The 20,985-nt window shown below is 42.8% G+C and overlaps 1 protein-coding gene across 6 annotated transcripts in view; it reads right to left on the reverse strand.

Moving 5' to 3' along the window:
* The window catches only part of LOC124465506 (multidrug resistance-associated protein 1-like), a 167,021-nt gene that overhangs the window by 34,126 nt on the left and 111,910 nt on the right, over window positions 1–20,985 (reverse strand). For 5 of the 6 annotated variants that reach the window (XM_047017327.1, XM_047017325.1, XM_047017326.1 and 2 more), the window contains 10 exons: window positions 13,867–13,990; window positions 12,530–12,737; window positions 12,034–12,344; window positions 9,954–10,153; window positions 9,651–9,777; window positions 8,860–8,961; window positions 8,567–8,713; window positions 8,145–8,303; window positions 4,483–4,649; window positions 4,193–4,387 (listed from right to left, as the gene is read on the reverse strand). In XM_047017327.1, coding sequence (XP_046873283.1) covers window positions 4,193–4,387; window positions 4,483–4,649; window positions 8,145–8,303; window positions 8,567–8,713; window positions 8,860–8,961; window positions 9,651–9,777; window positions 9,954–10,153; window positions 12,034–12,344; window positions 12,530–12,737; window positions 13,867–13,990 — 1,740 coding nt within the window. Of the gene's footprint in view, window positions 1–4,192; window positions 4,388–4,482; window positions 4,650–8,144; window positions 8,304–8,566; window positions 8,714–8,859; window positions 8,962–9,650; window positions 9,778–9,953; window positions 10,154–12,033; window positions 12,345–12,529; window positions 12,738–13,866; window positions 13,991–20,985 lie in introns of those variants that run through there. The other variant, XM_047017329.1, reaches the window with a different exon arrangement.

Consider the following 20,985-nt stretch of genomic DNA (forward strand, 5'->3'; position numbering starts at 1 on the left):
CAAGGAGGAACTGGCGGTTAACCTCAACCCTCCTAACGAATGATGATTTTGTTGAGTTAATTTCTGAACAGATCAGCTCCTTTCTAAGCATCAATATATTCCCAGAAGTTTCAAATGCAACTGTCTGGGAGGCCCTTAAGGCCTTTCTCAGAGGACAGATTATTTCCTTTACAGCCAACAGAGAAAAAAATCGTAAATATCAGCAAACACATCTTATAAATCAATTTACAGATATAGATAGGCAATATGCAACCAGCCCGACTCCAGAGCTGTACAGGGAACGTTTAAAAGTGAAAACAGAATTTGACCTACTTTCCACCCAAAAAACAGTTCACCTTTTACAGAGGACTCAAAGTGATTTTTATGAGCATGGGGAGAAGACAGGCAAACTTATTGCCAGCCAATTAAGAGGGGCAAGAGCCAAACGGACTATTAGAGTTTTGCCATTTGATGATGGAGAAAATGACCTCGGACCCAAATGTGATCAATTCAAAATTTAGAGAGTTCTTCAGTAACTTGTATACATCTGACTCTACAGTGAAAAGTAATGAAATGGAGTAATTCATAGGCGGTTTAAAAATCCCAGCTATATCTTTAGACTATAAAGAACTTCTTGAACAACCCATTACACAGCAAGAGGTAATATCAGCTATATTCTCTATGCAGTCTCAAAAATATCCCGGTCTAGATGGTTTTCCTGTAGAGTTCTATAAGACATTTTCTACTTAGCTCTCTAGTCATCTAACCCTTGTTCTCACAGAATCCCTTGATAAGGGGGTTCTACCACCAACAATGGCTCAGGCCTGCATTTCACTGTTAGCTAAGGGTGGGAAGGACCCAATGGACTGTGCTTCGTACAGACCCATCTCCCTTTTAAACAGTGATGTGAAGATTTTAGCAAAGGTGTTGGCGAGAAGGCTTGAGGATGTCCTCCCCTCTGTAATATCCCCTGACCAGACTGGGTTTATTAAAAACTGACAGTCGTTCTTTAATATTCGTCGTCTTTTCAATATTTTATACTCCCCTTCAGATTCTGTTCCAGAATGCATTATTTCTATGGATGCGGAAAAAGCATTTGATAGGGTAGAATGGGACTACCTCTTTACTGTTTTAGAGAAGTTTGGTTTTGGCCCAGTTTTCATCTCCTGGATAAGACTGCTGTACGGCGCACCTTCTGCATCAGTCCTAACCAATAGTCAGTACTCCACTTCATTCTCTCTACACCGTGGCACCCGACAGGGCTTCCCTATCAGTCCTCTACTCTTTGCCCTTGCTATTGAACCACTAGCAATAGCACTTTGCGATCCCAAACAAATCACAGGTGTGGTGCGGGGGGATCTGAGCACTGGGTATCTTTATTTGCCGATGACCTCTTACTTTATATTTCTAATCCAGGTGTGTTTATTTAGCCAATTCTCCGGATACAAATTGAACTTGCACAAGAGCGAACTTTTCCCTATTAATCATCAGGCATCACAACTATTCTTGAATGTACCTTTTAAGATTGCTGGGAATCATTTTACATACCTAGGGGTTAATGTTACACACTCTTACAATCACCTCTTCAAGGCTAATTTTGCCAAATTGTTAGAACAAACTAAACAAGACCTCTCAAAATGGTCCCCTCTGAACGTGACTCTCATTGGCCGGGTCAACTCGATCAAAATGACCATTCTTCCCAAGTATTTGTATCTGTTCCAGTGCATACCCGTCTTTCTTCCTCTTTCCTTTTTCAAATCTTTGATTCCATTATCTCATCATTCATTTGGAACGGCAAACAGCCTAGACTGCGTAAGGCCTTTCTCCAAAGACCAAAAGAACAGGGTGGCATGGCTCTTCCCAACTTTAAATACTACGACTGGGCAGCCAACCTACGGTGCATGTTATACTTGTGGCGTTACCATCTCAATCCTGAATGTCCATCTTGGGTTTCCATGGAAAACAGTGCCTGTAGACAGACCTCTTTGTCAGCATATTTGGGTGCTGCTCTTCCTGGGATTAGTCGTATGCCTACAAACAACCCAGTGGTAAACCACTCTCTTAGGATGTGGCTTCAGTTCAGGAAGACATTTGGCTTTCAGAGAGCATCCCTACTAAGCCCCATAGAATTGAACCACTTATTTGTTCCATCGATGCAAGATAAGACATTTATGGCATGGCATGAACTAGGGCTACAATGTTTTAAAGACCTATTTATAGATAAGACATTTGCTTCTTTTGACCAGTTGTCAAGACAGTATGATTTGCCAAAAACATTTTTTTTCAGATTTCTCCAGGTAAGGCATTTTGTGCAGTGTCAAGTACCAAACTTCCCATCTATGCCACCTGTGAACCCTTTGGATGCGTTTTTTCTCTCTTGACCCATTTACTAGGGGATCTATTTCAAGACTGTACAAATTAATGTCGGGTCTTGACTCTCCACCTTTGGCTGCAGTCCGGGCAGCTTGGGAACAAGACTTAGGTCAATGCCTTCCAGATAGTAGTTAGGAGTCCATTCTTAGACAGGTGCATGGATCCTCTATGTGTGCACGCCACTCCATGATACAGTTTAAGGTTGTGCATCGTGTCCATCTGTCTAAGGTGAAACTTTCTCGAATATACCCAAATATTTCTCCCAAATGCGATAAATGTAAAAGTGCAGATGCTTCCCTAATTCATATGTACTGGTCCTGCCCCTCTCTAGAAGATTTCTGGCATGCAGTATTTGAGACTCTCTCTGGAATTCTAAACCACAAGATTAACTCTGACCTGCTTGTGGCATTGGGTTACCCCGGAGGGACTGCAACTACCTGTAGCAAAACGTAAAGCCCTGGCCTTTGCTTCACTGTTGGCACGTCGTTCCATCTTGTTGAAGTGGAAAGAAGCTGCCCCACCCAAACACACCCACTGGGTCAAAGATATACTGTCTTTTCTCTCATTAGAGAAAATTAGATATAGTCTCAGAGGATCAGTGAATACATTTTATAAGATCTGGAGCCCTTTTCTTGACAGTGTCAGCACTTCAGACATACTTGAGGACTAGCCCTCTGTAATTGATGGTTTACCTTACTGAGCACTGTGGCTTTTCTGATTTTGAACAGAACAGAGATAAAGTTTGGTCAGTTGTGTTTTATTTATTTATTTATTTTTTGGGGTGGGGAGATGGGCGGTGGGAAGTGGGAGGTGGTGGGATTTAAATTGTATACTGTATACATGTCTTGTTTGCAATGAGATGAGAAATCAATAAAAAGACCATTGATCAAAAAAAGACCCCCAATGTGATGCCCAATTTCTGTCAACATGTTTGTGTTACTTAACTTGAATGATCAATAAAAACATTAAACACGAAAACCGTTTGTCCGGTACAGCCAATCAATCAAAGTTGGCGACAAAGCCGCCAAAACAGGAAGTGAGGTCATATCTCAGCAAATCTTTGATGCATTCATTTTAAGAGCCACATGAAGCGTGTTGAATCCACTCTTTCTACTTCTTATAAATTATGTTCAAGTCAAGATTTATATTTTTGAGCTCAACAAATGATCTCTAAGTCATCTGCTGAGTTCTCTTAATATCTACACTCAGTCCACACCCATTGTTTGCCTTTAGGCCTACATGCATTGTGATTGTATTAATGTTCTGTTCAGGGGCGGTTTTAGACACGGGCAGACCGGGCAGCCGCCTTGGGCGGCATTTTTTCATGTCACGTGGGGGGCGCACAAGCATTTTTTTAAAGAAATCTCTGCGCAGTTTTCTCTTATTGATCATTTCAGTTTGTGGGGAATTGGCATATTGGCGCCCCCTTCAGGCAGCTGCAGGCACCCCTGCAGGCTTGCCATGGAGCAGTTTTGTTTTCGTTAGTCGCAGCCAGGTAGTAGCGGTGCTCGTTCTGGGGGCGCTGTCGGGGGGCGGCCGACGGGGTAGGGGGCGGCGAGTTGTTCAGTAACCTACTTTTGTTTTTTGCTTTGATATCAAAAATGTAATCGAGTACCGTGAAATTTCACTGGTATTGGTACTGACTACTGAAATGTTGGTACCGTGACAACACTACTCACAACTAAGTATTTTTGTTCACAACTCACTTGTCTAATGCATCATGTTGCTTGTGCACGAGTTACCTGGAGTAGTCCAGCATGGTCTTACAAAAGTGGTCTGTCATGGTCAATGGCATTTCTGCCAGTTACTAGGAGGTGGGTGCGAGTTAGATACTAGATACCTGGTGTAGTCCATGATGGTGTTGAGTCTGTGAGCGATGGTCAAGACAGTGCAGTCCTCAAACTGGGTGCGGATGGTAGACTGGATCAAGTTGTCCGTCTCCAAGTCAACAGCAGCTGTGGCCTCGTCCAGAACCAGGATTTTGGTCTTCCTCAGGAGTGCTCGGGCCAGACACACCAGCTGGCGCTGACCCAGACTGAATGCAGGAGGGAGAAAGATTAAGACTGATATGCTTGAGGTATGTATAGCTCGGAAGTCTTTTGTGGGCTGTAAATATGCTTATCTATGTACCTGAGATTCTCTCCTCCCTCGGAGCACTCGTGGTTAAGCTTGTCTGGCAGGCCTGACACAAAGCTCTTGAGGTGAGCCAGTTCCAAGGATCTCCACACCTCCTCATCCGAGTAGCAGTCAAAGGGGTCCAGATTCATCCTCAGAGACCCTGAAAACAGAACTGGGTCCTAAGGGACAGAGTGAGAAATTCAGACAAAAAAGCCAGTTACATATACAATAATGTGTGGGTTATGGATTTGGTGCGTTTGTGTGTGTTTTATCTATGGAATGGTGGTGATTATGGGGCAAAGGTATGGGATACCTGGGGGAAGAAGTCATAATGGTGTGTTTGTGTGACCCAACATTTTCATGTACACATTTGTAAACAACGCAATAGCGAGTGAAATTATAGAGGACACGATGGAGGATTCTTACTGCAGGACACGTGCTGCGTAAAGAAGCTCGCTGACATGAAGCTGTTATAGCCACATGTTAACATTGTCTGTGTCCGTATAGTTGTGTTGTGAATTTGTGTCTTCTGTTTTTCCCTACCACTATTGTTACCACTGTAGGGGGGTAATATATTGGCCAAACATCCAAAACTAATTACCCTATGGTTTAAGGAAAATGGGAAACTGAACAGTGTATTAGCATGAACCAAATAATGCCAATACCAATGGAATTCCAGGTATTTGACTCTATGGGTTAAATCAGAGCAAGAATGGTCAAAGTACGGTTAAATGAAATACACATTTAATAACTTAGCAAATGAATGAAATAAATTACAAGGCAAACATGTTACAATATGAAAGCTTTAAATCTTACTTACTCTACCATGATCATTGTAAATCAGAGAGAAAGCAAGAGGTGAGCAAGGAGTAGGACAGTAGGACAAGGGAGAACTGAGGAGAAGGTCTCAGGAGATTAAGAATCCAAAGAACAATGCATTACAATTCCCTTTATACACAAGAACAACCAATCAGACCACATCTTGAATGGGGTGTGAGAGCCATCAAGTTGAGACCGTCCAGAAACTCCAGACTTAGCATATGAGAGGTGGGAGCAGGTTTGACACCCAGCCTTACACCACATTTAGGTGTCTGTCTGTGATCGGCTGAACCAGTCCATTCCATTTCACTGGCGCAACTGCTCCAGTCAAATCGGCTGATCATTCCTCTCATAAATAAACCTCTCCAGTTTTCAGTTTGAGAACTGATCAATTCTGTGTTTTCTGTAAGTGTTGACTGAGCCATTTGTCTAATTTGTTGGCTTTGAGGTGGTTGTGTTTTTGTGTTTTGTGTGAAAGCATCACTCTTTCCACTTGTTTTCTGTTCATACCTATAATACCCGGTATACCGTATATTTAGGAAAATAAGCAACATTTTCTATAAACCCCACCAGAATGGGAGCTTTGTGTTTGTAAATCTGAGTGTAAACCGCACTGGAATATATGCCGCACTTGATACGGGAACAATGATACCAGGGAACAATGATACAAAGCAATGTACGAGTATAGTCGATCTTACAGCAGCTTAATGTATGTTTTCTATTGCCCGGGAATTAACTAATATTTACCTTTAGACGCGTAAGTTCTAAATATTTCCGACGGTCCCCAAAGCGTAACTTAAACGGTAGTTAGCTAGCATAATACTCGTAGCAATGCTACTACCATGCTATAGTTACTTGTTAGCCTTCTCATTAGTACATTTTGAAACCAGTTTTGTTATAAAAACGTTCTATAAGCCACTCCGAAATATAAACCTCACCACCACAATAATTTTTTAAAATCTGGGTATAAACCGCGGCTTTATTTCCCAAAAATACAGTAATGTTTTTGGATGTTTGCACGGAGATATGTAAGCTGCCCATGGGTCATACATGCATCCCATCACGTAGCAAAACCTGTTATATACCTTAGATATGGAACGGGTGCCACTCAATATAGTTAGTGGTTCCCTATTACTGTATCTGAAGTATCTTTCCCGAAATTCAGCCTCGGTGCATAATTTCAGCCACTACGAGCAGTCCCACAATGAGCTTTCCTCAAAACACACGTTTCTGTGTCTGTAGCTTAAAATGCTAATGAGGAGGAGAGGGGCGGCAACATGCGCTAATGTTTACAACAGATGTATCGCAATGGCTCGTAGCCCCTGTTGCTGTAAGATGCCTCGAATTTAGCCATTCTCATCTGATCACCCTGGTTTGCAGAGCTGCACACTTATAGTCATTTCAATGAGGAGAAAGGCGGATATCGCGCGCCATAACACCAACAGCAGAACGGTTATCCAAATAACAAAGAAGTGCACAACACTGGCGTTACAGCGTTTGTATTCACACACACACTTGATGCCATCTACCTTTACATTAGCGACAGTAACTCAGCTGGCTCATAGCCCTGTTGCTGTAAGATGCCTCGAATTTGCCCATTTTCATCTGATCACCCTGGTTTGCAGAGGTGCACACTCATAACAATTTAAATGAGGGGAAAGGCGGATATCTCGCGCGCCATAACACCAACACCAACGGTTATCCAAATAACAAAGAAGTGTACAACACTGGCGTTACAGCGTTTGTATTCACACACACACTTGATGCCACCTACCTATTAGCAACAGATCAGCTGTTAGCTGCAGAGCTAATGTTACAGCCACATTCTAAGGGTAGCAAGCAAGGGTGGCGCTAAGGAGGGGCTAGCAGGTGCTTCAGCACCCCCAAGAAAGACCAAAGCACCCCCATAGCATCCCCAAAAATATTGCTTACTTATTAATAGTTTTCAGGCCCGGAGTGGCCATCGGGAGAATCGGGAGAATTCACGGTGGGCCACTCTGCCTGCTCATGAATTGGTCCAGCAGATCGCCTGCTTTCTCTTTGTTTTTTTCACACACCAAATAAAACGATATGTGTTAAGTTACTGTGTGACTGATAAGTAAGATAATAGGCTACACTAGGTTTTAATCTAAATAAACGCATGATCAGATTGGTGGATTAAAAAGTGCAGTTTTCAGTTGTCGCACATGGTCTCAGTCATGATCCAGAATTTAGTTTCAGCAAGGCCAGCTTTGTATTGGCTCAAGTTGAGGAAACAGAAGTGGCTGAAATGTTTGGCGCAGACATACAAAACTTTGGGAAGTTGTGTCGGCGCATTTCCAACAAAAATAAAATTAAGATACTGGTTGTGCAGAGGCTTGGATGAAGGAACTAAAAAAATACTTTTGTTTTGATTTGTACATCCAAACACTGAGCAACTGTTATGCTTCGTTCGTTTGCTAGCCATGATGTCTCTCCAGGAAAAAACGATATCGCACTTGCCTTTGCACGATCGTAGCTCAGTTTTTCATGGGCGGGCCAGATTATCTGGGCGGGCAAAGCAGAGACAAGGGCGGTAGCCTGGCTCCTTGTAACGTCACAAGGCACAAACAAACAAAGCGTTTGAGTCTTCATTTTCTCAAAAGCGGAGAAGAACACCCAGGGCTTGGTTTACACCTATCGAAAATTCTAGCCACTGTGGGACCAAAGGCAGGCTAGGGGAACTCATATTAATGTTAAATAACCTCCTAATGTGAAGTTTTCATTTCCTTTTTCATGTGTTTTCATGTGACCTTTAATGTAATTCTGACGCTGACCCCAAAACCCCCTGAAAAGAGCATTTGAAGATATGGAGACTGGTGTGGGAGAGTTCATACCTGTGGTATAATGGTGATCCTGGATCTCAGCTCATGCAGGCCCAGCTGAGCGATGTTGACCCCGTCAATGTAGATCTCTCCCTGGGAGGCTTCGATGATGCGGAAGAGACCCAGGGTCAGAGAGGACTTGCCGGCTCCTGTCCGCCCGACTATGCCAACCTGGGTGGACATCCACTCACAATTCCATTATGAATGAATGGGGATTAAAACTCCCTGTCTGATCCGAAGAAATACAATTGTAATTTTCCATGTGCTAACTAGCATATATACCTATACTATGTGTTGTAAACACATCTTCGGTTGGTGAACCACCAAGACTCCAAAGGCCATATAACCCTGACAGACCATACAGAGAGACAGATGCACTTACAAATTTAGACACACCCGGCTCCAACAACAACACCAACACACAACAACCACACCTTCTCTCCTCCGTGGATGGTGACAGTGATGTTGCGGATGGCCAGCTCCTGATCCTCCCTGTATCTCAGGCCAAAGTCCCTGATCTGGATGTGTCCTGCCGTAGGCCAGCCAGGAGGCAGGGTTGACTGTTCGTTTCTCCATTCAGCCTGAGAGAAAAAATATACATACCAGAATACATTATCAGATGGTGTTCAAAGTAGCAAAATGATCTCACTTTTGGGTTGTCTATCTCCACATTCTGAGGACATTTTTCTTCAGTTATTCTGCCAAATGACTGTTTAGACCCTCCTACCTCTTTCTCTGTGTTGCTATATTCTTGCACTTTCTCCACAGCAACAATGTTGGTCTCCAGGTCTGAGGACATCCTCACCAGCCAAGTTAGAGAGGCAGTCAGCTACACAGACAGGAGGTCCATTAGAAAAACCACAAAACAGATATACTGTCTGGTTATGGATTCTCAACATAATTAAGCTTAGTTTTGTCAACCTCAAAGGCTTTGAAGTAAGTAACTTCAAAAACATGTTATCATAGAGACATAGATAAAAACAAACCATTCTTGTTGATGGTTAGCATTTTAAAACACACTAGACATGTAACGAGACATAACATACTTTTATCACAAAACGTCTGTTTTAGATTAAACTCAAACCCATAGACTGTAAAAAGAATGGACGGTACTCGATCGCCCCTGGTGGCTGGCTGCAGTATAGGTCATAAGTCCTGCCCCCTCCATGTTAGCTGATGGGACATATAAAAAATATAAAAAATGTAAGTGCATGTCTAATAACTTTTTCCAAAGATGGTCTCTGTCATTTTTTATTTTTTTACGCTGATGTCTGTTCAAGTGCTCATTTTCCCGATCTGTTTGTTTTGTATTTGTTATTTAACAATATAAAAAGGGGTCTATACCGCGGCTCCACCACACGCGCCAAAGGCCATTATCAGCGCAAGAGGGCAGCACCCGTATTCCGGGATATTTTGGCTTCATTTGTGTACAGTGGGAGGAAGCAGAGATGCGTTGTCCATTCTTTTTACAGTCTATGCTCAAACCCCTATGCTGGTAAGGGCTTCAGGGGAGCTAACCTGCAGTGCATAAGATATGGACAATCCCATGATTCCTGGGCTAAGGTTCTCCCGAGCCATGACGGCGAAGAGGGCTGCGAAGGTCACAATGCAGTTTCCTACGAACTCAAGACGCACTGCCAGCCAACTACATGCGCACACACACAAACACACACACACACTTAATATTGCCTAGCTACAAATCATTTGTATCAGGAAAACTAAATCTGAACAGGATTCAAAGATCCTCGTCCCCCCTAATCCAAAGAATAACCCACACAGCATGATAAGGATGGCTTTGGACCCTCCAACACGACTGCTCACCGGTTAGCCACGATGCTGGGGTAGTACGCCTTCTGGTTATGGTCAACGCGTCCGTCACTTTCACGGATGAAGCGCTCCTGCTCACCAAAGGCCCGGATGACGCTGGTTCCTAGCAGGGTCTCGTTAAAGTGGGTGTAGACTGGCGAACGGCTCACTGATTCCAGTCGTTTCAGTTGGCGGGATGACGCCACGTAGAACCTCTGGCAATCGAGGAGGAAGGACATACCATTTTACATAAAAAATGTAATTTCAAGGATCATCACCTTTTTGTATTCTTACATAAGATACATATTATGACCCTTGTGTGAACTTCTACATTTGATTCAAGTCATTTTATTTGTATTCAACTCACTAACTAGGTACCAAATAATCCCCCCAAAACAGTATATCCACAGAATTCCACCCAAATGAACGCTAACCTGACTCGCCAGATGGTTTGTTACACATTAGGGATGGGCATTCGACTAAATTGTCTTAATCGATCGTCGGGAGAATTAACGATCAATTTTCGATTAATCATTAACATTTTTATATTAAAATTCACAATTTATAGGCAATATTAAAATGCAGTGAAAACAGAAAAAAAACACAGCGTGTTTCCGCATTGAGATCTGTAGCCTAGTATAAAGGGCCCTATCATCGTCCACTCTAAATCTCCAACGTTCGGGGCCCCATTATCGTCCACAACCGTTTCTTCCGCTAATTTCTTAAAGGAGATATGCAGCAGCAACGAAAGAAAGTAACTCATCGATATGTACACATCTTATAGTGCTGCACACCAAATTACAGCTTCTTACTTCGAGATTTGAGTATGTAAATACGCTCTCAAACCGTATGTGTAGCATCTGCCTTCCGCAGCGTCAAACTGACAATTCTCCATTGAAAGTGGTTGGGTGGACGATAATGGGACCCCCTGGCTAACTGCTAAAATCAGGAAAGTAACATTTCTAGGCATATCCGGATTGGATTTCAATACCAGAATGTTATAATATAGGTGTGTATCTATATATTAAAGTATAATGCTGTGACATAGGCCTAACGTTTTTAATTTGTATTATAACGACATTTTGGTAACATTGCTAACGAGCGTCGAGAACTAGGTGGACGATAATGGGACCCCTTACTAGGTATTACAGTACAAGAAAAACAACTATTTATGTAACTCCTAGAAGCGGAGCCGACAACTAGAAGCCTGTGTTCAAACACAACTGACCCTCGTTTTTTTCCGGTTAATTAACAAAGCTTCATAAAAACCTTCGCCCTCAACAATACTTAAGGGTAGCATATCCATCTCGATGGACTTACAGATCCGTTGGGTAATTTTCTCTGCTCGTTGTGCATTGCAGCTCCTCCGTGCTAGCACCAAGAACAGGATGCACCGCCACTAACCAGGGTCGGATGTACGTTCTTCAAGTGGTACATCATTTGAGTCGTGGAGGAGTTGTATTTATACTCAGCTTTGCAGTGTTGGCAGTGAACAAAGTAATTTTTTAGTCAATATGGTCTCACGCTACACTTTGCCGTGACCTCTTCATATTTACTTTTGAAATAGCTACATGGAAACTCGCCGGTAATTGAGTAGACCTGTGGCGTTTTTTTCCAAACTTTGGCTTCATTTGGTAAAATGTTTAATTGCTGCCACATAGCGAAATCCATTGCAATCCTTCAAGACTCACACTACGCAACAGAACACGCATTAGTTGATCGATGAACAAATAATGTTAACGACTAAATTCTTAATGATCGATAATCGATCGTCGATTAATTATGCCCATCCCTATTACACATCCTTAGACGCTGTTTGGAAAAGTGCAGGCACTTTGCAGGTGATAGACAGATGGTTCATCCAATCACGGGCGAGGTTCAACCATGCCCGGAGCTGCCAGCCACCCCTCATAGGATGCAAACTGGTCCGAACCACTATGGTTGGGGCCAATGGTTAACTTGTAACTCGGCAAGATGGGTTCTCGCATGGGGGTGTTTCGCATGGTTAAACAAATCCACACACTAGCCAATCCACCCCCCACACTGTAATCAACCAACGCACCCTCACTTCCAACCAACATGCCCACCAACACACCTGCACAAAGAAGTACAGCAGTCCTAGCGGGGGGATGATGATGGCCACGAGCGGTGTCGCAATGAGAATGACCACGCAGGAGCCCATCACATTGAACATGGAGCCCATGAACATCTTGATGATGCTGGGGATAACCGCGTCAATGGTGTCCGTCTCCTTGGCGAAGCGGTTGACCAGGTTGCCGCTGGGTGTGCGCTCGAAGAAGGCCATGGGCGAGCGGAGTACATTGTATAGCATGTTCTGGTGGAGGTAACGCGATGCCAGGATGCCTCCGATGGACACCGAGATGGAGTAACAGAACACGGCAACCCCTGCAAAGGACCGGTGGGGGGGTGTTAGGGTCGGTGAGGCAAACAAACACATACACACCCAGGGGGATCCCATGTTGAGTGGTAATGCATAAATTGTAAAGCAAAGTATACTGTGTACACTCATATTGCTCACCTATTCTTATATTGTTACTTACAAATCAATGACACACAACAGACACACGCACCTTGAGAGACACCCAGGGCTCCATACACCCCTAGCCTCATCTGTCGGTTGGGCTGTGTTCCATTGACAACGGGGTCATCAGTCCATAGGCTAAGCCAGTAGTTGGAGAAGAGCGAGGCCATGTGGTGGCTGAAGAAGAGCACAATGCTGATGCAAGAGAGCAGCACACCGATGGCCTTCATGTACTCCCAGAACACAGACAGCTTCACCTGGACACACACACGTAAAATAACACAGTTAACATACACACCGATGAGACAAAACTTTATGGCCACTTGCCCAATATGCTGTTCGTCCTCTGTGTGCCGCCAAAACAAGCCCGACCTGCCGACGCATGGACTTTATAAGACCCATGAAGGCGTCTTGTGGTATCTGGCACGAAAACATTTGCATCAAGTCCCGTAAGTGGCTAGGTGGAATAGCCGTGCATCAGACTTTTTGGTCCAGCACACCTCACAGATGCTCAATCGAATTGAGATCTGGGAATTTTAAGAACATCTAACACACTGTGTTCCTCAAACCATTCTGGAATATTATGTGCAGTTTGGGATGGTGCATTATCCTACTGAAAGAGGCCAATGCCATCCTGGAATATCACTGGCATGAAGGAGTGTATCTGGCCTAAACGATGTTTAGCTAGTTGGCACACGTCAAACTGAAGTCCACATGAAAGGCCAGACCCAGGGTTTCCCAGCAGAACATTGCCCAGAGCATCCCATTCCCACCACCGGAATGTCGTCTTCCCACAGTGCATCCTGGTGCCATCACTTCCCCAGGTAAACAACGCACACGTACATGGCCGCCCACGTGATGTTAAAGGAAACGGAACTCATCGGATCAGGTGTCCTTCTTCCACTGCTCCAAGGGTCAGTTCCAGCGCGTGTGGCCATTGTAGGTGCTTTCAATGGTGGACAGGCCATACACAGCAGGGTGCGATGCACCGTGTGCTGTGACACATTCCTCCCGTGACCATCGTACTAAAAATATTGTGACTTGTGCCGCAGGAGACTGTCTGTTCAGACCAAACGGGAATCGTTTGACCCCTTGTCAAAAGTTACATAAAGTCTTTATTCCAGCCCATTTCTCCTGCATCCAACGTATTGACTATGAGAAATGATTGTTAATTTCTCATCTAATCTACCTAGACCTTGACATGTGACCGTGTTTGCGGATGAATGGTGTTACTTATGTCACCTGTGAGTGGTCATAATGTTCAGGCTTTTCAGTGCACAAACATGAAACCCTAGATTATCAACAAACATCTTGTTACCAGTAGGAAGTAAATCACTAAATACATTATTGTAGTTCACACACATACACAGGCTCTAAACAACTTACCCGTCCTGTGTTGGCTTTATCAGCCTCAGTCAGTTTACCGACCTCGGCATTCTTGGCCTTCTTTCCTAGTACCTCTTCTCCCTTGGCCTTGTGGGTGGTTTTAGTGATGGTTGAGGTGTTCTGACTGGACAAGGAGCACAGAACATGGCCAGGACAGGTTAGAGACATGCTATAATGTTGACTGGCTTTTTTGCCATTATGGTATTTTTGTTCAAAGAAATCAACCAGTGGGATAGCAGTTCTCACTGTTGGGTTGGGGTTGGGTTTAAAATGTCTTTATGCTGCACTTTGTGTTTCTGAAAGTGTTGTTGAGGCTGAGAGTAGGGCTGGCCGATATGGGTAATTTTTTTTTCGATATAGATATTTATATTACATTCAATAACGATAATTAAGACGATAGACCACAGATCCGTAGTAGTAGAAAAATGAGTCTCTTCCTTAACTTTTTCCCTACACTCGGCATAAAGTTTAGGCAGAGCGGTGTGAGAAAAATGTTTGAGGCCAGGGAGCATTTACCTAGGGTCAAGTAACTTCAGCTTTTTAAAACTTTGCTTTATATCAATAGCCTTCCTATCAAAACCTTGGCAAAAACTCACACTTTCTGCATGTTCCAATGAGTGATTTGCTTCAGGTGGTAAAAAATTAAGCAATAAGCCCCAAGACGCAGTGTTTTGCGGAGTGCCGAAAACCCCCTTACCTGTTCTGAAATCAGCGCAAAACACGGACTCGCGTGGCTTATTGCTTTTCTAAAACTGTTACTACAAATATTTGATATGGTTTCATAAATAAAAACAATTAGAAAAAAAATTGTTTAATAATAAACCGTCATTTTTCCGCCACTACAAAGTATAGTTCCTACATAAGTCGTTGACACGCAACAGCCAGATCGACACCTTTGCCGTCTTTTTTAATTTGAAATATTCAATGCGCAGTAATGTGGAATGTTAAAGAATGTTATATGGACAACCTGTAATGTTATGCTGGATTTTACAACGACATGGAACGCGATATAGCCAATCACAATCAAGGATGGGAACAAACAGTTTTAGATGGTTTCTTATATACAAGTATTATAATTGGACCAATACGCTGTTCTTATTGGTCCAGAGACGTTGTAAGAAGTCTGAAAAACCGCGTGCGGAACGATTTACGGATCTAGCAAGCGGTTGCCTTTGAGATGTTGACAATATGGCGTCTGCTCCAGATTCGTTGTGTTTGATTTGGGATTTTCCTATGTGTTGTTGTATTAAAAAAAAATATAATGGACTTTGACAGATCTACCAACACCTTTGTAAGCAAATACTTGTTAAAAAGTTTGTTAACCGAGACCGTAGGTCGAGGTCAACAAGAAGAAGTCCACATTTGCAGTTTGTCGCATTACCAGACTTGAATCTCGAATATGAAACTGATTTCACCTCGGTCAACAGACATTCGTATTCGTACCTCCGTTTAGGCTCCGTGTTATATTTAGGGACCGGGGTAAAAGGGTTGACAGTCCAAATGTTTTTTCAATATCTTTGTCAAAATCCACCATTCCAACTTCAAATTTGTTCAACATTCTTCTAATACTAGCTGAACAAGTTTTCCAGGCTGTGGTTTGGTGATAAAGATGATTATTGAGTAACCCACAGCTCAATAAAAACACAAATTCTCCAGCATTTCCTCAATATCTTTGTCAGAAATTACCACAGAAACTTCAGACCTGTTTCACATTCTTCTACTACTATCTGACCAAGTTGTCCAAGCTTTGGTTTGGTGATGAAGTTGATTATTGATTAATCCATAGCCAATAAATCAATAAAAACACAGATTTTCCAGTATTTCATCAATATCTTGGTCCAAAAAGAAGATAGAACCTTCAAACTTGTTGGACATTCTTCTAACATTAGCAAACCAAGTTGTCCATGCTTTGGTTTGGTGATAAAGTTGATTATTGATTAAGCCATAGCCAATAAATCAATAAAAACACAGATTTTTCAGTATTTCATCAATATCTTGGTCCAAAAAGAACATAGAACCTTCAAACTTGTTGGACATTCTTCTAACATTATCACAACAAGTTGTTCAAGCTTTGGTTTGGTGATAAAGTTGATTATTGATTAATCCATAGCCAATAAATCAATAAAAACACACATTTTCCAGCATTTCCTCAATATCTTTGTCAAACATTACCACAGAAACTTCAGACCTGTTTCACATTCTTCTACTACTATCTGACCAAGTTTTCCAAGCTTTGGTTTGGTGATAAAGCTGATTATTGATTAACCTATAGCTAATAAGAAGCCTGATGGCCCTTGGTTAGAAACTGTTGTCCAGTCTGCGTGTGCGCGACCGTATGCTGCGGTAACGCCTGCCAAATGGCAACAGGGTAAAGAGACTGAAGGATGGGTGGTAACAGTCTCTTAGAATCCTGCCAGCTTTCCTGAGGCAGCATGTATTGATTTATTGGCAATAGAGGTTAATCAATAATCAACATTATCACCAAACCAAAGCTTGGCAAACTTGGTGTGCTAATGTTAGAAGAATGTCCAACAAGTTTGAAGGTTCTGTTCTTTTTGGACCAAGATATTGATGAAATACTGGAAAATCTATGTTTTTAATGGTTTATTGGCTATGGAATAATCAATAATCAACTTTATCACCAAACCAAAGCTTGCACAACTTGGTAAGATAGTAGTAGAAGAATGTGAAACAAGTCTGAAGTTTATGTGGTCATTTTTGACAAAGATATTGAGGAAATATTGGAAAGTGTGTGTTATTATTGATTTATTGGCTATGGCTTAATCAATAATCAACTTTATCACCAAACCAAAGCTTGAACAACTTGGTGTGCTAATGTTAGAAGAATGTACAACAAGTTTGAAGGTTATATGTTCTTTTTAGACCAAGAAATTAGTGAAATACTAGAAAATGTGCGTTTTTATTGAATTATTGGCTATGGATTAATCAATAATCAACTTTATCACCAAACTAAAGCTTGGGAAACTTGGTCAGATAGTAGTACAAGAATGTGAAACAGGTCTGAAGTTTCTGTGGTCATTTTTGACAAAGATATTGAGAAAATGCTGGAAAATGTGTGTTTTTATTGTTTTATTGGCTGTGGGTTAATCAATAATCATCTTTATCACCAAACCAAAGCTTGGGAAACTTGGTCAGCTAGTATTAGAAGAATGTGAAACAGGTCTGAAGTTTCTGTGGTCATTTTTGACAAAGATATTGAGGAAATATTGGAAAGTGTGTGTTATTATTGATTCATTGGCTATGGCTTAATCAATAATCAACTTTATCACCAAACCAAAGCTTGAACAACTTGGTGTGCTAGTATTAGAAGAATGTGTAGCAAGTTTGAAGGTTGTAAGTTATTTTTGGACCAAGATATTGATGAAATACTGGAAAACTTGTGTTTTCATTGATTTATTGGCTATGGCTTAATCAATAATCAACTTTATCACCAAACCAAAGCTTGGACAACTTGGTCAGATAGTAGTAAAAGAATGTGAAACAAGTCTGAAGTTTCTATGTTCATTTTTGACAAAGATATTGAGGAAATGCTGGACCCAACTAAATGTCTAAACTCTTTCTCTCCTCTGTCCGAGGTAGAGATCTCTGACCTCATTCTCTCTCATCGCCCCACCTCCTGTCCCCTTGATCCTATTCCCCTCCCTTCTCTTTCCAACCATCTCCCCCTCCATCATAACTTTTCTTCTCCATGTCCTAAACTCCTCTCTTACCTCCAGCACCTTTCCCTCTGCCTTCAAACAGGCCAGAGTTACCCCTCTACTCAAAAAACCCTCCCTTAACCCTGCCGTCCTCCAGAACTACAGACCAGTATCACTGCTACCCTTCTTCTCAAAAACAATTGAACGTGCTGTATATAACCAACTTCCTTACTTTCTCAGAACAACCTGCTTGACCCCAACCAATCGGGCTTCAAGACTGGCCACTCCACAGAGACGGCCCTTCTTTCAGTCACCACTGCCCTCCTGTCTGCCAGAGCGGCTTCCAAGTCATCTGTCATCATTCTGCTGGACCTTTCTGCAGCGTTTGACACGGTTGACCACCAGATCCTGCTCTCCAGACTTTCTGAGAAGGGCATCACTGGCACTGCACTCAAGTGGATCTCATCCTACCTGTCGGGAAGATCCTACCAGGTCTCCTGGGGAGGCAAACTGTCAGGCCCTCGCCAGCTCTCCACTGGTGTCCCACAGGGCTCCGTCCTTGGCCCCCTCCTCTTCTCTCTGTACACCACCTCACTTGGACCAATCATCACCTCCCATGGCTTTCCTACCACTGCTACGCTGACGACACGCAGCTGTACCTGTCGTTCCCCCGACTGATCCGGGGATCTCAGCTAGGATTAAGGCCTGCCTCACAGACATCTCCGCCTGGATGACCGAGCACCACCTCCAGCTGAACCTCGCCAAAACAGAACTTCTCATCATCCCGGCTAAACCCTCCATCTCCCATGATCTGTCAGTCACCCTGGGATCTGCGATGGTGACCCCTTCATCCTCTGCCAGGAACCTTGAGGTTACCATGGATGACGAGCTCTCCCTCACGGCCCACATTGCCGCAGTCTCCCGGTCTTGTAGATTCACCCTGTAAAACATCCGGAATATCAGGAGATACTTGTCTGAGCACTCCACCCAGCTCCTAGTCCAAGCACTGGTCCTCGTCAAGTTGGACTACTGCAACTCGCTGCTCGCTGGTCTACCAGCATGTGCAACCCGCCCTCTTACGAGGATTCAGAACGCAGCGGCCCGCCTGGTCTACAATCTACCCAGACGCTCCCATGTTACCCCGCTCCTCATCTCTCTCCACTGGCTACCCATCAACGCCCGTATCAGATTCAAGACCCTGGTACTGACCTTCCGAGCAGTGAACGGGACAGCACCCGACTACATCAAGTCTCTCCTGCAACCTTACACCCCCACCCGTCACCTACAGTCTTCCTCAGACAACCGCCTTGTGGTCCCACCGCTCAAGATCGCCCGGTCCCAACACAAGCTCTTCTCCTGTCTGGCCCCCCAATGGTGGAACCAGCTTCCCACCTCCATCAGGGACACTGACTGTCTCCCCACCTTCAAGAAAAGGCTCAAGACGCACTTGTTCCGGGAATACAACGGCACTTAGGAATGCTTGGCTGGACCTGTTGTTGGTTTCCTCCAGGATCACAATGACTCTTATTGAGTGACTTGTTGCTCTTGTAGGTTAGTTATAACGAAGTTAAGTCTTGTACTCGCTGTGAAATATTTTACTATTGATTGTTCTTCTACAGGTACAGTCCTGCACTTTTTTGTGGTTCATGTTGTTTTAATTTGTAACTTGTGTAACTGCATGCTCTTATGGGTCTTCCCTTTTGGCACTTGTTTAGTTTTTTCACAATGTATGCTTCATGATTTGGCTGCTTGCAATGTTTGGGACTACCTCGTTGTTATGATCAGTTACCTATGTCAAATCAAATCAAATCAAATCAAATCAAATTTATTTGTATAGCCCTTTTTACACGCAAGCATGTCACAGAGGGCTTCACATGCGCCCATAGAACTGCCCCTCAACCAACCTAAACCCTCAAGGAAGACAAGGAAAAACTCCCAGAAAAACTCCCACCGGGAGAAAAAAATGGAAGAAACCTTGGGAGGAGCAATTCAGAGAGGGATCCCCTCCTCCAGAGACGGTTGGTAAGAGAGAGGAGCAGAACACAAGCTAAACATAGTCATACAGTGTCAATGGGTTTTGAAACACCAAAATCCATTGTTCGGCTTTATAGACGTTGGATGGGACCGGGAAACTCGCTGTTGGCCGTCATGGAGACTGGATTCCGGGTGACGACCTGGTTCAGCGTTGGCAGACCGACGACCAAGCAGGTCCTGACAGCTCAAACCCCCCACACCACAGGGAATGTGTGCTCTATGCTCTTTTGTAAAGCTCTCTCTTGGAAGTCGCTTTGGATAAAAGCGTTTGCTAAATGCATAAATGTAAATTTAAAGTGTGTGTTATTATTGATTTATTGGCAATGGGTTAATCAATAATCAACTTTATCACCAAACCAAAGCTTGGACAACTAAGAAGAATGTGAAACAGGTCTGAAGGTTCTATGTTAATTTTTGACAAAGATATTGAGGAAATGCTGAAATATTTGTGTGTTTATTGACTTATAGGCTATAGATTAATCGATAATCAACTTTATCACCAAACCAAAGCTTGGACAACTGGGTGTGCTAGTATTAAAAGAATGTGAAACAAGTTTGAAGGGTCTATGTTCTTTTTGGACCAAGATATTAATGAAATACTGGAACATTTGTGTTTTTATTGATTTATTGGCTGTGAGTTAATCACTAATCATCTTTATCACCAAACCAAAGCTTGGACAACTTGGTCAGATAGTAGTAGAAGAATGTGCAACAGGTTTGAAGTTTATATGTTCATTTTTGACAAAGATATTGATGAAATACTAAAATATTGGTGTTTTATTGATTTATTGGCTATGGGTTAATCAATAATCAACTTTATCACCAAATCAAAGGTTGGACAACTTGGTCAGATAGTATTAGAAGAATGTGAAACAGATCTGAAGTTTCTGCGGTAATCTTTGACAAAGATATTGATGAAATACTGGAAAGTGTGTTTTTATTGATTTATTGGCTGTGGCTTAATCAATAATCAACATTATCACCAAACCAAAGCTTGGACAAATTGGTCAGTCAGTAGTAGAAGAATGTGCAACAAGTTTGAAGTTTGTATGGTCGATTTTGACAAAGATATTGAATAAACATTCGGACTGTCTACTCTTTCCCCCCGGTCCCTAAATATGACGCGGAGCCTGAACGGAGGTACGAACATGAATGTCTGTTGAATCTCGAATATGAAACTGATTTCACCTCGGTCCAGACTTGGTACCCATCTGTTTGTTTACTAGTGCTACACCAATTTTCACAAACAAGACAAACTCTTTTTATCAATAATTTCTTCGTTGGAAGTTGCTCCCTCGCCATGCCTATCCCTGCCACTGTTTTCGACAATAAGACTAATTTTCCGCGGTTAACATTAGCTACTCCACTCGAGGTGCTCAGTATATTTTTCTGAGCGTAGGCTACCATTCTCTGCAACTTCCTGCTG

This window comes from Hypomesus transpacificus, unplaced genomic scaffold (genome assembly GCF_021917145.1).
Source record: "Hypomesus transpacificus isolate Combined female unplaced genomic scaffold, fHypTra1 scaffold_52, whole genome shotgun sequence".
NCBI lineage: Eukaryota > Metazoa > Chordata > Actinopteri > Osmeriformes > Osmeridae > Hypomesus > Hypomesus transpacificus.